Source organism: Marmota monax, unplaced genomic scaffold, assembly GCF_021218885.2.
Source record: "Marmota monax isolate L192 unplaced genomic scaffold, Marmota_monax_Labrador192_F-V1.1 WCK01_AAM20220418_F8-fsc00045, whole genome shotgun sequence".
NCBI lineage: Eukaryota > Metazoa > Chordata > Mammalia > Rodentia > Sciuridae > Marmota > Marmota monax.
In genome coordinates, this window is record NW_026692132.1 from 11,381,875 (window position 1) to 11,396,707 (window position 14,833).

Consider the following 14,833-nt stretch of genomic DNA (forward strand, 5'->3'; position numbering starts at 1 on the left):
TTCATCTATAAATTTTATTGAGTTTTCTCTCATATGTTCTTTGAATGGTACAATTACAAGTATAATTCAACACAATTCCTGCTTTTGAGGGACTTATGCTTTGGATCAGTGACTTCTGACACTTGGTGCTAGAACACCGGGAAGGTATGTAAAATAAGCCATTGGTGTGCAGGAAGAACATATTAGAATTCTAATTTATGCTTCATTTAAAAATTAGAAATTAAACTTTACTCATGCAATAAATGATTGACACTGATAATCTAGTTAGTTTGTAAGACAGACTGTTATATATTGCACATAGTAATCTTGGTTATCTTGAAGGAATGAAAGTTCCAAATGAAACAAAAATCAACTTACAGTATATTAAAGACATAGGAATTAGAAAAGAAACATTGCAACCTCTAAAAGAAAATTTAAGTTTAACACTTTAAGACACTGGTACAGGGCACCAACTTTCTGACAAGGCTTCTAAAACTCAAGAAATAAAACCAAGAATCAATAAGTCAGAAGGATTCAAATTAAAAATCTTTTGTACAGCAAAGGAAATAAGAGTATGAAGAGATAATCTATAGAATGGGAGAAAATCTTCGCCAGCTACTCTTCTGATGGGAGTTAATAACCAGGTTATATGTAGAACACAAAAAACTTAACATCAAAACACAATTAATTAATGTGAATATGAACTAAACATATATCTCAAAAGAAGAAATGCAAATGACTAACAAATATATGAAAAAAATGTTCAACATCCTTAGCAATCAAGGAAATGTAAGTCCAAACTACACATAGATTTCCTCTCACTCCAGTTAGAATGGCAATCATAAAATAATACAAGTAATAAGTGCTGTGAGAAAAATAAAACAAAATGACAGGAAATAAAAATTATATCTCAATAATAACATTGAATGTAAATGGCCTAAGCTCATCAACCAAAAGACATAGACCGGCAGATTGGATTAAAACATGACCCAACAATAAGATGCCTCAAGAGACTCACCTCATAGGCAAAGACAACCACAGACTGAATGTAAAAGGATGGGATAAAACTTACTCACATGATCTTATCCACAAGCAGGGGTTTCTATACTCATATCAGATAAAGTTGGCTTTAAGCCAAAGTTAATCAGAAGGGTCCAAGAAGGGCCATTTCACACTGCTTAAGGGAATTATACATAAACAGGACATAACAATCAAATATTCATGCCCCAAATGGTGGAGCATCTACATACATCAAACAAACCCTTCACAATTTCAAGAATCAAATAGACCACAAAATAATAATACTGGGTGACTTCAACACACCTCTCTCATTACTAGATAGATCCTCCAAATGAAAACTAAATAAAGAAGCTATAGAACTAAAAAAATGCAATTAATAACTTAGACTGAACAGACATATGTAGAAAATTTCATCCATCAAGGACTGAATACACTTTTTTCTTAGAAGCGCATGGATTCTTCTCTAAAACACATCATATCTTAGGCCATAAAGCAACTCTTAGCAAATACAAAAAAATAGAGATAATACCCTGCATTCTATCAGATCATAATGGAATAAAATTAGAAATCAACAATAAAATAAAAAATAGAAGCTACTCTAACATGCTATTAAATGACCAATGCATAGTAGAAGAAATCATGGATGAAATAAAAAAATACTTAAAAAATACTTAGCGGTAAATAAGAATTGTGATACAACTTATCAAAATCTCTGGGACAGTATGAAGGCAGATCTAAAAGGAAAGTTCATTGCACTGAATGCATTCTTTAAAAGATAGAAAGTCACCGAATAAGTAACCTAACATTACATCTCAAAGCCCTAGAAAAGGAAGAACAAGTCAACACTAAAAGCAGTATAAGTCAGGAAATAATTAAAATCAAAGCCAAAAAAATCAATAAAATTAAAACCAAAAATTCAAAAAATAGATGAAACTAAAATTTTGTTCTTTGAATAAATAAATAAATTGATAAACCCTTAGCCAAACTAATGAAGAAAACAAGAGAGAAAACTCAAATCACTAAAATTTGTGATGAAAAAGGAAGTATATGGACATTATTGAAATACAGATGATAATCAGAAACTATTTTGAAAATCTATATTTCAATAAAATAGAAAATATTGAAGACATTGGCAGACTTTTAGAGACATATGACCTACCCAACTTGAAACAGCAAGACATAGAAAATTTAAGCAGATTAATTTCAAGCAATTAAATTGAAGATGCCATCAAAAGCCTACCAACTAAGAAAAGCCCAGGGCCAAACAGCTTCTCAGCTAATCTTTACAAAATCTTCAAAGAAGAATTTAAACCAACACTATTCAAATTATTCCATGAAACAGAAAAGGAGAGAACTCTTCCAAACTCATTCTATGAAGGTAGTATCACCCTGATACCAAAACCAGACAATGACACATAAAGAAAAGAAGCTTTCAGACCAATATCCCTGATGAATATAGATGCAAAAATTCTCAGTAAAATTCTGGCAAATCACATACAAAAACATATTAAAAAGATAGTGTACCATGATCAAGTGGAATTCAGGGTTGCATGGTTGGTTCAACATATGGAAATAAATAAGTCATATCAACAGACCTAAAGACAAGAACCACATTATTATATCAATAGATGTAGAAAAAGCATTTGACAAAATTCAGCATCAATTCATGCTCAAAACCCTAGAAAAACTAGTGATTGTAGGAATATACCTCAATATTATAAAAGCTGTATACACCAAACTGAAGGCCAGCATCATTCTAAATGGAGAAAAATTCTACAGATTAGAACAAGACAGGGATGCCCTCTTTCAACCACTTCTATTCAACATAGTCCTTGAAACCCTAGCCACAGCAACTAGACAAAAGGAAGAAATTAAACAGATACAAATAGGAAAAGGGCACTTACACTATCACTATTTGCTGGTGACATGATTCTATATTTAGAAGATCCAAAAAATCCACCAGAAAACTTCTTGAACTCATAAATGAATTCAGCAAATTAGCAGGATATGAAATTAACATCCATAAATCAACTGCATTCCTGTACATCAATGATGAATCAACTGAAAGAGAAATTAGGAAAACTACCTCATTCACAATAGCTTCAAACAAACAAAGAAACTTGGGAATCAATCTAACAAAAGAAGTGAAAGACCTCTACAATGAATACTACAGAACACTAAAGAAGGAAGTTAAAGAAGACCTTAGAAGATGGAAAGATCTCCCATGTTCTTGGATAGGCAGAATTAACATTGTCAAAATGGTCACACTACCAAAAGCACTATACAGATTTAATGTAATTCCTATAAAGGTTCTGAAGACATTCTTCATAGAAATATAAAAAGCAGTCATGAAGTTAAATTTGAAAAATTAAAGAGACCCAAAATAGTCGAAGCAATCCTTAGTAAGAAAAGTTACATAGGAGACATCACAATGCTAGACCTTAAATTATACTAAAGAGCTGTAGTAACAAAAATTGCATGATACTGGCACAAAAATAGATATGAAGACCAATGGTACAGAATAGAAGACACAGAAACAAAGCAACATAAATTCTGTTATCTCATACTAAACGAAGTTTCCAAAAACATACACTGGAGAAAACATAGCCCTTTTAACATATGGCACTGGAAAAACTGGAAATTCTTATGTAGTAACTGAAATTGAACCACTATATCTAACCCTGCACAAAAATCAACTCAAAGTGGATCAAGAACCTATGCATTAGACCAAAGACCCTGCAACTACTAGAAGAAAAAGTAGGCCCAAATCTCTATAATATAGTCAGCTTAGGAGCTGAATTCCTCAATAGGACTCCTAAAGTGCACAGGGTAAATCAAGAAATAAAAGTAATCGTATCAAGCTGAAAATCTTCTTTACAGCAAAGGAAACATTCAAGAGCATGAAGACAGAGCCTACAGGATGGGAAAAATTCCTTACTACCAGCACCTCAGATAGAGCATTAATCTCCAGGATATATAAAGAACTCAAAAAACTTAACACCAACCGCCCCGCCCCCCAATAACCCAATCAATAAATAGGCAAAGGAGCTAAACAGACACTTCACAGAAGAATAAATACAAATGCCCAACAATTATATAAAAAAGTGTTCAACATCTCTAGCAATTAGAGAAATGCAAATTGAAACTACACTGGGATTCCATCTCACTCCAGTCAGAATGGCAATTAACAAGAATATAAGTAACAATACATGTTGGCAGGGATGTGGGGAAAAGGTAAGCTCATATATTGTTTGTGGGACTGCAAATTGGTTGCAACCACTCTGGAAAGCAGTATGGAGATTCCTCAGAAAACTTTGAATGGAACTGCCATTTGCAAGCTACCCCACTCCTAGGTTTATACCTAAAGGACTTCAAATCAGCATACTACAGGGATGCAACCACTTCAATGTTTATAGCAACTGAATTCACAAAAGCTAAACAATGGAACCAATCTAGGTACTATTCAATAGATAAATGAATAAAGAAACTGTGGTATATATACACAATGGAATATTACTATGCATTAAAGAAGAATGAAATTATGGCATTTGTAGGTAAATAGATGGAGCTGGAAAATATCATGCTAAGCAAAGCCAATTCCAAAAAAACCAAAGGCAGAATTTTCTCTCAGATAAGTGGATGCTGATCCATAATGGAGAGGGCATGGGAAAAATAGAGGAACTTTGGATTGGGCAAAGGAAAGTTGGGAATGGGAGGGGGCATGGGGATAGGTAAGATGGTGGAATGAGACTGACATCATTACCCTAGGTACATGTATGATTGTACAAATGGTACAAATCTGCATTGTGTACAACCAGATAAATGAAAAGGTTTGCTCCATTTGTATACAATGAAATGAATTGCATTCTGTTGTCGTGTATAATTAGAAAAAATAAAAAAAATAAAATGTTGTGTTCTGATTAAGGTTCATATGCACATGTTAGTACAGTAATACATATGTACAGCATATATATTTCTCAAAATTTTATTAATAATGATAATATTTGAGGATGTTGGTTTAGAAGGCTGGATACAAAGTTAAATGGATTATTGCAGTAAAGTGCTTAAATTGCATGTAGAATTATAGACAGAACTAAATGAAAGCACAGAGGATTACAATGAATTAAAAAATTAAGAAAGATTTTATAGAGAATATTATATCCGAGCTCGATGTTAAAAGGAGTAGTGGATTCACAAGTAAAAAGGTGCTTTGAGTCAGGAAGAACATTATGTGTAAATACAAAATTATTGTGGTATATACTTAGGTTTTGGGGGGCTAAGGAGTAGAAAATTTACTTAGTCTGGGGCATAGAATATGAATATTTATGTAAACATATAAATATCTTGGGGAAGTACATGGAAGTATACACATATGTTATATTAAGAGTCAGAAAGAAGAACAAAATTAAAGTATTTTGAGCCCTGAGATTAAATTATATACTGGAGAACATGGGTTTGAATATTAAATTTAATTGATGTTAATTATGATCCTATAGCTAATACACACACATATGCACAAATGTATGCAAGTGATATAGAAATATAGGTATAAAACAACAGAGACACAAAGAAGCCACCAATTTTCAGGAAAGTTGGCCAGGACTTGAACATCTGACTTTTGAGAGTCAGAAATAACATAATACTAGTTAATATTTACTTAGCATTTATAAATTTCCAGATATTGTTCTAAGGGCTATAGGTATGATTACCACCACCGTCTTTACAGATAAAGAAATTAAGGCACAGGAGACGATAAATAACTTGTCCAAATTCGTAGAGCCAGTAAGGGGTAAAGCTGAGATTCAGCTCCACTTAGTTGGGCTCTAAACTCTAAAATTCTAGCTCTTATACACCATGCTAGTAACTTTCATGCTGATTTGATTGTGTCTCAGAAAAATAAACATATTTGTCATAGTGACCCAGTATACACATGTAGCTTTAGAAAACACATTCTTATAACATAAGATGCCCACTGGTAGTTTCTATTCTAGAACATTCCAGCTCTAAAGCTAGACTTTATGTATTTATTTATTTATTTTTAAAGAGAGAGAGAGAGAGAGAGAGGGAATTTTTAATATTTATTTATTCTTTTTTGAGTTTTCGGCGGACACAACATCTTTGTATGTGGTGCTGAGGGTCGAACCCGGGCCGCACGCATGCCAGGCGAGCGCGCTACCGCTTGAGCCACATCCCCAGTCCTAGACATAGTTTTAAGCATACAGCGTATGCTTAAAACTGTTATGTATTATTTCATCCACATATGTGCATTTAAATAATACCTAATAATTATTATAATAGCCAATAACTTGGTCTCTTCTTTTCTACCCCCCCTGATTTTCTTGTCAATAGTGAGGATTGAACCCAGGGGAACTTTATCACTGATAAAAATCCCCAGCCCATTTTAATATTTTGAGAGACAGTCTTATTAAGTTGCTTAGGGCCTCGCTAAGTTGACAAGGCTGGCCTTGAACTTGTGATTCCTCTTGCTTCAGCATCCCAAGTTGCTGGGATTACAAGTATGCAGCACTGTGTCTGGCTAATTCTGGCATTAGGGTAAGTAATAAAACTTATCCTGGTATCTCTGAACAAATTTCTAGTGTCATATGAAAATGGTAACCATGGTCCAATCTAGAGATTGATGTAAATGTCCAGATGATTCTCTAGGAATTCTTTTCTTCCAGTTTCATATACATGTCCTGATATCATCTATCCCACATCTAAGGGCTGATTTACATAATATTTTATTCTTTTAGTAAAAACAACCCAAACTTGGGCTGGGGATGTAGCTCAAGCGGTAGCGCGCTCGCCTGGCATGCGTGCGGCCTGGGTTCCATCCTCAGCACCACATACAAAGATGTTGTGTCCGCCGAAAACTAAAAAATAAATATTAAAAAAATTCTCTCTCTCTCTCTCTCTTGGAAAAAAAAATGTGATAACAGAAATGACCTGGCAAATAGGAGTGGGAAAATGAAAATGAATAAATTCTCACTGAACTATAATTTGTTATTACCATAGAAGTAACTTAAAATGTTAGACATTTAATTTTGAAAAAAATCTTGAATGACTGCTAAGTATTTGGTTTTGTTAGAATTTTTAGATTTTCTAAGTATAATTATTGTAGTAAGAGGTATAGATATATACAACAGTTTGAATATTTTTATATCTATCAAAATGTGGCTAAAATTCTTTGTTTCCAGTGTTTTTTATATTCCTGAGAGAAGTACCTCCTTTCATTAAATATCAGGAAAATAGTAGTTTCTCCAGTTGAAAATACATATCCCATTCTTTTATCAGAGAATGAGGATTCTAGTATAGGCTACCCTTTATTACATAAGCTATTTGGAAAACTAAGTTTCCAATTATTTTTTCTGATAGCTCAGAGTCTGATACATGATATATGTTTAGTAACTATATTACTGTATGGTTTTAGTAGAAAAAAGCACAGGTCTTAGAGCCATAGAAATCTGGATTAAAATGCCAATTCTGTTATTTATTAGTTCTTGCCACAGGGAATTTCTGTTTCCTTCTTTGCAAAAATGGGATTTTTAAAAATGTTTATTTTTCAGGGTTACTATAAAGTTTAGTAAGATAATAAATTTAAAATCCTTAGTCCTATAACTAAAAGAAAGTAGAAATTCGAAATAGATAAACATCATTATTTATTTATTTATTATTTATTATTATTACATAATCTGTAAGAGACTTTTATTTTTGAAGTATTAAATTAAAGTTATATTGTGAAATAACTGGGTAAAAAAAGAAATTCTAATGAGAGGAAAAAAATTTTAAATTTAGATCTTTGTAGACAAGCACTGAAGACTTTTATATTGCAGTCTTTGCATTTAATTTTCTGTCTGGTAATGTGTTTGTGCCCACCCAATTCACAGAAAAGTTGGGGTACCTATGAATTGTCAGGCACTGTTAGGGCCTGGAGACACAGTGATGAATTACAAAAAAAGTTCATTTTCCCTAAAAGTTTATGGTCTAATTGAAGAAGACTTTGAATATTAAATTTTAAATTAACTCTTTAATTATAATATTTATTTATACCTTTGGAAAAAGAAGAGTTGCTTTTCTGTTCTCTCTCTCTCCCCCAGTCCTATTTACCCATAAGCAACCGGTTCCTACTAGCAGGAAATATGGGCTCTTAGTTCATTCCCTCAGAAGAGGAAAAGTAGCTCATGAGGAGTCAACCAGTTGCTATGGGCAATGACAGTCTATATAGAAGTAGCTTTTTAAAAAAAACTTAAGGCAATGGTATCATTCATTTCCTTATGTGAAAGTCAATATTTGTAGCAGATAAATGCAGAGCTATCACACTTTTGAAAAGAAATGGTAGGATTTGGTACATCTATTATTGGCTTATAGCAGTTCAATTTAATAGTTTTAAAGAATAATAAAGGATTTTGTTATAATTACATTTTCTCAACTATTTATAATAATTTAAACAATTATATTCACTGTGCTTAACTTGACAGAAACTATAACTCCAATATTAATGACAGAATAATGTGGGACAAGAATCATATCCTATTTCTTATCTACCCTCTTTTAAATTAACAAGAGAAATCATGAAAAAATAAAACACTGGCAACACTTTCTAAGTTTACTGAGCATAGGTTGGGTCACTCTCTTAAAAGCTTCAGCTACTAGATTAAGTTAAAATATAAAGTAAGGTAAGTTATTTCTATAAGGCTAATTTATAATTGAATATTAACATTTAATCATAATGAAATGTACATTGTAGTGTATATTGCTATGCCTCAATAGGAAAATTTCATATGAATTTAAAAAGTTGTATATTTTATTTATAAAAAGATATAAATTTATTCTTACCAGTGGCCCTCTCATTTTGGCTCAGAATGTTATTCCCTCTTTTCCACAAGGGAGATGATTCTTCTTCAGTAGTTCTAAGAGTCACAGACTGAGAGCTTTCTTCACAAACAGGACTTCTTTGGGTGCAATATAATGTCCCATCTTGCTGGGTAACCATTTGAGTACCATTTAAATGATTTGTTTTTGCTAAAGTTTGGCACTCAGAAGAATAATAAGATGGTAAAGATGTAATCACAGTGACCAAGTCAGAACGAGGATCTGAGAGTAGAGGACTACTTTCTTGATTCCACTGATTCAAATTGTGTTCTGTTGGAAGCATGCATTTTGAATTAAAACAGTTATATGTAATAATGTTTTGAGAATTTTCAGTTATGATTGATTGACACTTAGATACATGTATATTTTTACCACTTCTAATATTTGATGTAGGTTTAGGAGGAGGATGAGGTATAATTAGTTTACCCTGAGTTTGTAGAAATGTGTTGGCTTTACTTGCAGACCGTGGTTGAATGACAGTGCCTTTTCTGTTGGTATACATAAAGCTGGATTGGACTTTTGCAGATCCTGTTCTTCTGATTACTTTTGCTCCACTTCTATGTGGATTACCTTTCGGTGTTCTAGAATTACCATTACGCATAGTGATTTTATTTTCCTCTTTTTTGGAGGCCGGCCAGGTTTGTTTAGTAAAGTTATAGCTTGAAGGTATAAAGCAGTTTAAAGGTGCATGGTCTGTTCCAGGACCTCCTAAAGCAGTGACATTTTCAGAGAGAGAGTCATCCTTGGACTTCTTTCTATTAGAATTTACAGCACAGGCAGGAACACTAGTCAAACTATTGCCAGCTACACTTTTAATGTGGAGTTCTTGAGACCATGGTTGAGTCATTCTTGTTCTATTCTTTAGTGAATGACTGTCTTCAGTGTTGTTTTCTATGTCACCAGTTTCATCAAACCACCTCAATTTTTTGGTAATCTTTGGGATTTCTGCACTTTTTTCCTTGGTTAATTCAATACTATCTCTAATAGCTGCTGCTTTTTGATTTCTGAACTTAAAGCCTTGATTTATAATTAGTGCCTTAAAATAATCATGTTCGTATTTAGATTCCTTCTTTAAAATACTTTTAAGAAACCTTACACCATTTCGCTCATGAATGTTGTATTTTATTTTCTTATGCTCATCAAGTAAATCATAATTAGAAGCTACATTAGACAATGATGTTGATGATTCATACAGTTTTTGTTTTTTATCTTTTGAATCAGAATTTTGAGGTAAATAGGTGGTTTGAACATTGTCTGAAAATAAAGGCAACTCTTTTTTGTTATAATTGAAATATTTTATCCTTTCATCTTTAACATCTTTTAATTCGTCTAACTTATCAGAACACTGCACTGGGTCAATTTCTTTTATGTGAATATTGTTCTTTGCTAAAGGCCTAGCTGATTGTGTATTAGATGGCAAGACTAAAGGTGTTGCTGTTGGCATGAATGAAGCAGGAATTGAAGTACCTCTATTTTCTTGAGCTAATTTAGAGTATGTTTCTTGATTGGAAAATGTAGCCACTTCCTGGTTTAGAAAATCTGGAGCTGTCCAGGCTTTGCTGAATTTAAATGTTGGACTCTTAGTAACCAATGGCCTCTCCCTTTTAAGTTCTGCCAAAGTAGAGTCACTTATCCTCATAGTGCTGGCTTCAGAGGTTTCTTCACTTTTTTTATCTAGTTCAACTATGGGTGGACTATATAAAAAGGCTACTGAATTATTATTAGCAGTACTTGTGACTCTTTGCACAGTTCTACTCAAAGTGGATGGATTTTGTTCTTTATTATTAAAAGCTTCCCACACAGGTAGAACATTAGATTTACTTAACATATCTGAGAAACATGTGACAGACTGAGTCTTTTGAGCATCTAAATTTGTAAGCCAATTATTGATATGCTGAGTTTTAGAGACTAACAGTTTATCTTCATCAAAGCAGTTTATATTAGTTGATTGCAGATTTGCTAGTTTGAGGGAAACAGAATTCTGCTGGATTGATGTAGAAGGCTCCTTATTAAGTGTCAAGTATACTTCTTCATGCTGTCCAGCCTCAAGACTGTCTATACTTGAGAGTGTTTCAGAATTGGTTATACGATTAACTTCATCACAAAAGTTCTGAGAAAAAAAAAAAAGAAAAAAAGAAATTTTTAAATTGTGAAGGTAATGTCTTGCATTATTACTGAGTCCGGTTTTCATTGGCATGTAAAATAGAGTACAATTTTACAGACCAATATCAAATGAAGAAATAGAAGACGCCATCAAAAGCTTACCAACCAAGAAAAGCCCAGGACTGGATGGATACACAGCCGAGTTCTAAAAGACCTTTAAAGAAGAACTAATACCAATACTCTTTAATTTATTTCAGGACATAGAAAAAAAGGCAGTAATTCCAAACTCATTCTATGAGGCCAATATCACCCTGATCCCAAAACCAGGCAAAGACACATCAAAGAAAGAAAACTTCAGACCAATATTTCTAATAAACATAGATGCAAAAATTCTCAATAAAATTCTGGAAAATTGAATACAAAAATATATCAAAAAGATTGTGCACCATGATCGAGTGGGATTCATCCCAGGGATGCAAGGTTGGTTCAAAATATGGAAATCAATAAATGTAATTCATCATATCAGTAGACTTAAAGAATCATATGATCATCTCAATAGACACAGAAAAAGCATTTGACAAAATATAGCACTCCTTTATGTTCAAAACACTAGAAAAACTAGGGATAACAGGAACATATCTCAACATTGTAAAGGCTATCTACGCTAAGCCTCAGGCCAACATCATTCTAAACAAAGAAAAATTGAAGGCATTCCCTCTAAAAACTGGAATAAGACAGGGATGCCCTCTTTCACCACTTTTATTCAACATAGTTCTTGAAACACTGGTCAGAGCAATTAGACAAAAGAAATCAAAGGGATATGTATAGGAAAAGAAGAACTTAAATTAGTACTATTTGCTGATATGATTCTATACCTAAAAGGCCCCAAAACCTCCACCAGAAAACTTTTAAAACTAGTAAATGAATTCAGCAAAGTAGCAGGATATAAAATCAACACCCACAAATCAAAGGCATTTCTGTATATCAGTGACAAAGAAAATGAGGAAAAATTACCCCATTCACAATAACCTAAAAAAAAAAAAAGATATTTGGGAATCCAACCAAAGAGGTGAAAGATCTCTACAATGAAAACTACAAAACCCTAAAGAGAGAAATCAAAGTATATCTATAAAAAATATAAGGGTATAAGTAATCTATATTTCTGAAGTAGTCCTCAATGTAAAACAATAGGAAGATAACAAAGATTTATAATCTGCTTGCCTTAATTTCAACTCCTAAGGTAATTATTTAATTACTTTAGCTACAATTATAGTTTAAAAGGTCTCATATAGGAAGTGAAATCCTAAAAAACAGTTATTTACAAATTGCATTCTTTTTTCCTGAAACCCTTATTGGACTTGAATGAGGCTTCTAGCAGCTCTGTGACCTTAATATGAACTTCCTGTTGGCAGGGGATACATACTTTTTATAAAAGTTAATCTCGTGGTCTATAGTAAAGTTTTTAACTCTGGATGCATCTTAGAAGTCACATAAGGAAGTGTCTGTTCAGGTTCTTGGCCCATTTATTGATTGGGTTATTTGTTTTTTTGCTGCTTAGCTTTTTGAGTTCTTTATATACCCTAGAGATTAGTGCTCTATCTGATGTGTGAGGGGTAAAGATTTGCTCCCAATATGTAGCTCTCTATTTACCTTATAGATTGTTTGTTTCGTTGAGAAGAAACTTTTTAGTTTGAGTCCATCCCATTTATTGATTCTTGATTTTAATTCTTGTGCCAAAGGAGTTTTATCAAGGAAGCTGGGGCCTAATCCCACATGATGGAGATTAGGGCCTACTTTTTCTTCTATTAGACGTAGGGTCTCTGGTTTTATCCCTAAGTCCTTGATCCATTTTGAGTTGAGTTTTGTACATGGTGAGAGATAGGGGTCTCATTTCATTTTGTTGCATATGGATTTCCAGTTCTCCCAGCACCATTTGTTGAAGAGGCTTTATTTTCTCTAATGCATGTTTTTGGCACCTTTGTCTAATATAATTATAATTTTGTGGGTTAGTTTCTGTGTCCTCTATATATCAATCAACAAATATATTAAAAAATGTTTATCATCTCTAGCAATTAGAGAAATGCAAATCAAAACTACTCTAAGATTTCATCTCATTCCAGTCAGAATGGCAGCTGTTAAGAATACAAACAACAGTAAGTGTTGGCAAGGATGTGGGGAGAAAGGTACACTCATACACTGCTGGTGGGACTGCAAATTGGTGCAGCCAATATGGAAAGCAGTAAGGAGATTCCTTGGAAATGTGGGAATGGAACCACCATTTGACCCAGCTATCTCACTCTTCGGTCTATACCCAAAGGACTTAAAAACGGTATACTACAGGGACACAGTCACATCAATGTTTTTAGAAGCACAATTCACAATAGCTAAACTGTGGAACCAACCTAGATACTCTTCAATAGATGAATGGATAAAAAATGTGGCATATATACAATGGAATATTACTCAGCAATAAAAGAGAATAAAATCATGGCATTTGAAGGTAAATGGATAGAGTTAGAGAAGATAATGCTAAGTGAAGTTAGCCAATCCCAAAAAACCAAATGCTGAATGTTTTCTCTGATATAAGGATGATGATTCATTGTGGGGTAGGGAGGGGGAGCATTGGAGGAACAGACAAACGCTAGATAGGGCAGAGGAGTGGGAGGGAAAGGGAGGGAGTATGGGGTTAGAAATGATGGTGGAATATGATGGACATTATTATCCAAAGTATATGTATGAAGACACAAATTGGTGTGAATATACTTTGTATATAACCAGAAATATGAAAAATTGTGCTCTTTGTGTAATAAGAATTGTAATGCATTCTGCTGTCATATATAAATAAAAAAATAAAAAAAGAAGTTCCATCTTGGTAAAAAATTTCTATGCCTGGGTCCTGTTGATTTAATATATGTATTGGGGTGCTGAGGTTGTGGCTCAGTGGTAGAACACTTGCCTAGCATATGTGAGGCACTGGGTTAAATTCTCAGCATCACATATAAATAAATAAAGGTCCATTGACAACTAAAAAAAAAATTAAAAAAATACTTGTATAGGTTCATCCACTGGTATTATTATTATTTTAAAATTTCTTAGGTAATTATAATATGGGTTTAGGGCATGAACTATTGACTTTATAAAATGATTCCTTTTTGGAGATGTAGGACAATAATTTTCATAAATTCCAGCTATTTCACTATTTCACTGAAATTTCCATGGAATTTATCAATGTTTTCTTAAAATTTTATGATTACTTAATAATATGTTAAATGTTTAAAAGTATATCTGATTTTCCACATATATCCAGAATGCATTAATCTGTATTGGATATATAGCAATAAATTTTAAGATACTAAATTATAAATCTAGTAAAAAAACTGAGTGAATTAAAAAGAAAAGTAGTGTATCTTAAGATTACCAATTTCATAAAATTTAGATATTCTGCTATGAAACAAAAATAATTTTTTGTAGCCCAGAAGGTAAACCAAGAAATCAAGGAAATAAATTATAGGATAAAATATTTTAGTTTATATAGTTAATTCTTTTTGATATATTAGTGTGAAATAGGTTTTTAAATATTATTCATAAAAGTTTTATATTACTAGTATTTATCCCTTGTACATCATATGTTTGGCATACTTTGTGTACTGATAGTCACTCAACCAAATCAGAATAATAAAACAAAGGACAGCTACTTCACTGTTTGATTTTGGTATTAAATTATTTTAATTGATAACATAAGGAAACAGCTTGGATGGCTTCCTGTGAGACTGAATCCAGTGAGATTCAGAAGTCTGGATTATAAGGTAGAAGGTACATGGAACTGTGCTATCTAGGCCTCTAAGATTTCTGTTTGCAT

The 14,833-nt window shown here is 32.8% G+C and overlaps 1 protein-coding gene across 5 annotated transcripts in view; it reads right to left on the minus strand.

Moving 5' to 3' along the window:
• Positions 1–14,833, minus strand: part of Cep126 (centrosomal protein 126) — a 102,696-nt gene that overhangs the window by 28,607 nt on the left and 59,256 nt on the right. For all 5 annotated transcript variants that reach the window (XM_046466811.2, XM_058570745.1, XM_058570749.1 and 2 more), the window contains one exon: positions 8,836–10,981. In XM_046466811.2, coding sequence (XP_046322767.1) covers positions 8,836–10,981 — 2,146 coding nt within the window. The remainder of the gene's footprint in view (positions 1–8,835; positions 10,982–14,833) is intronic.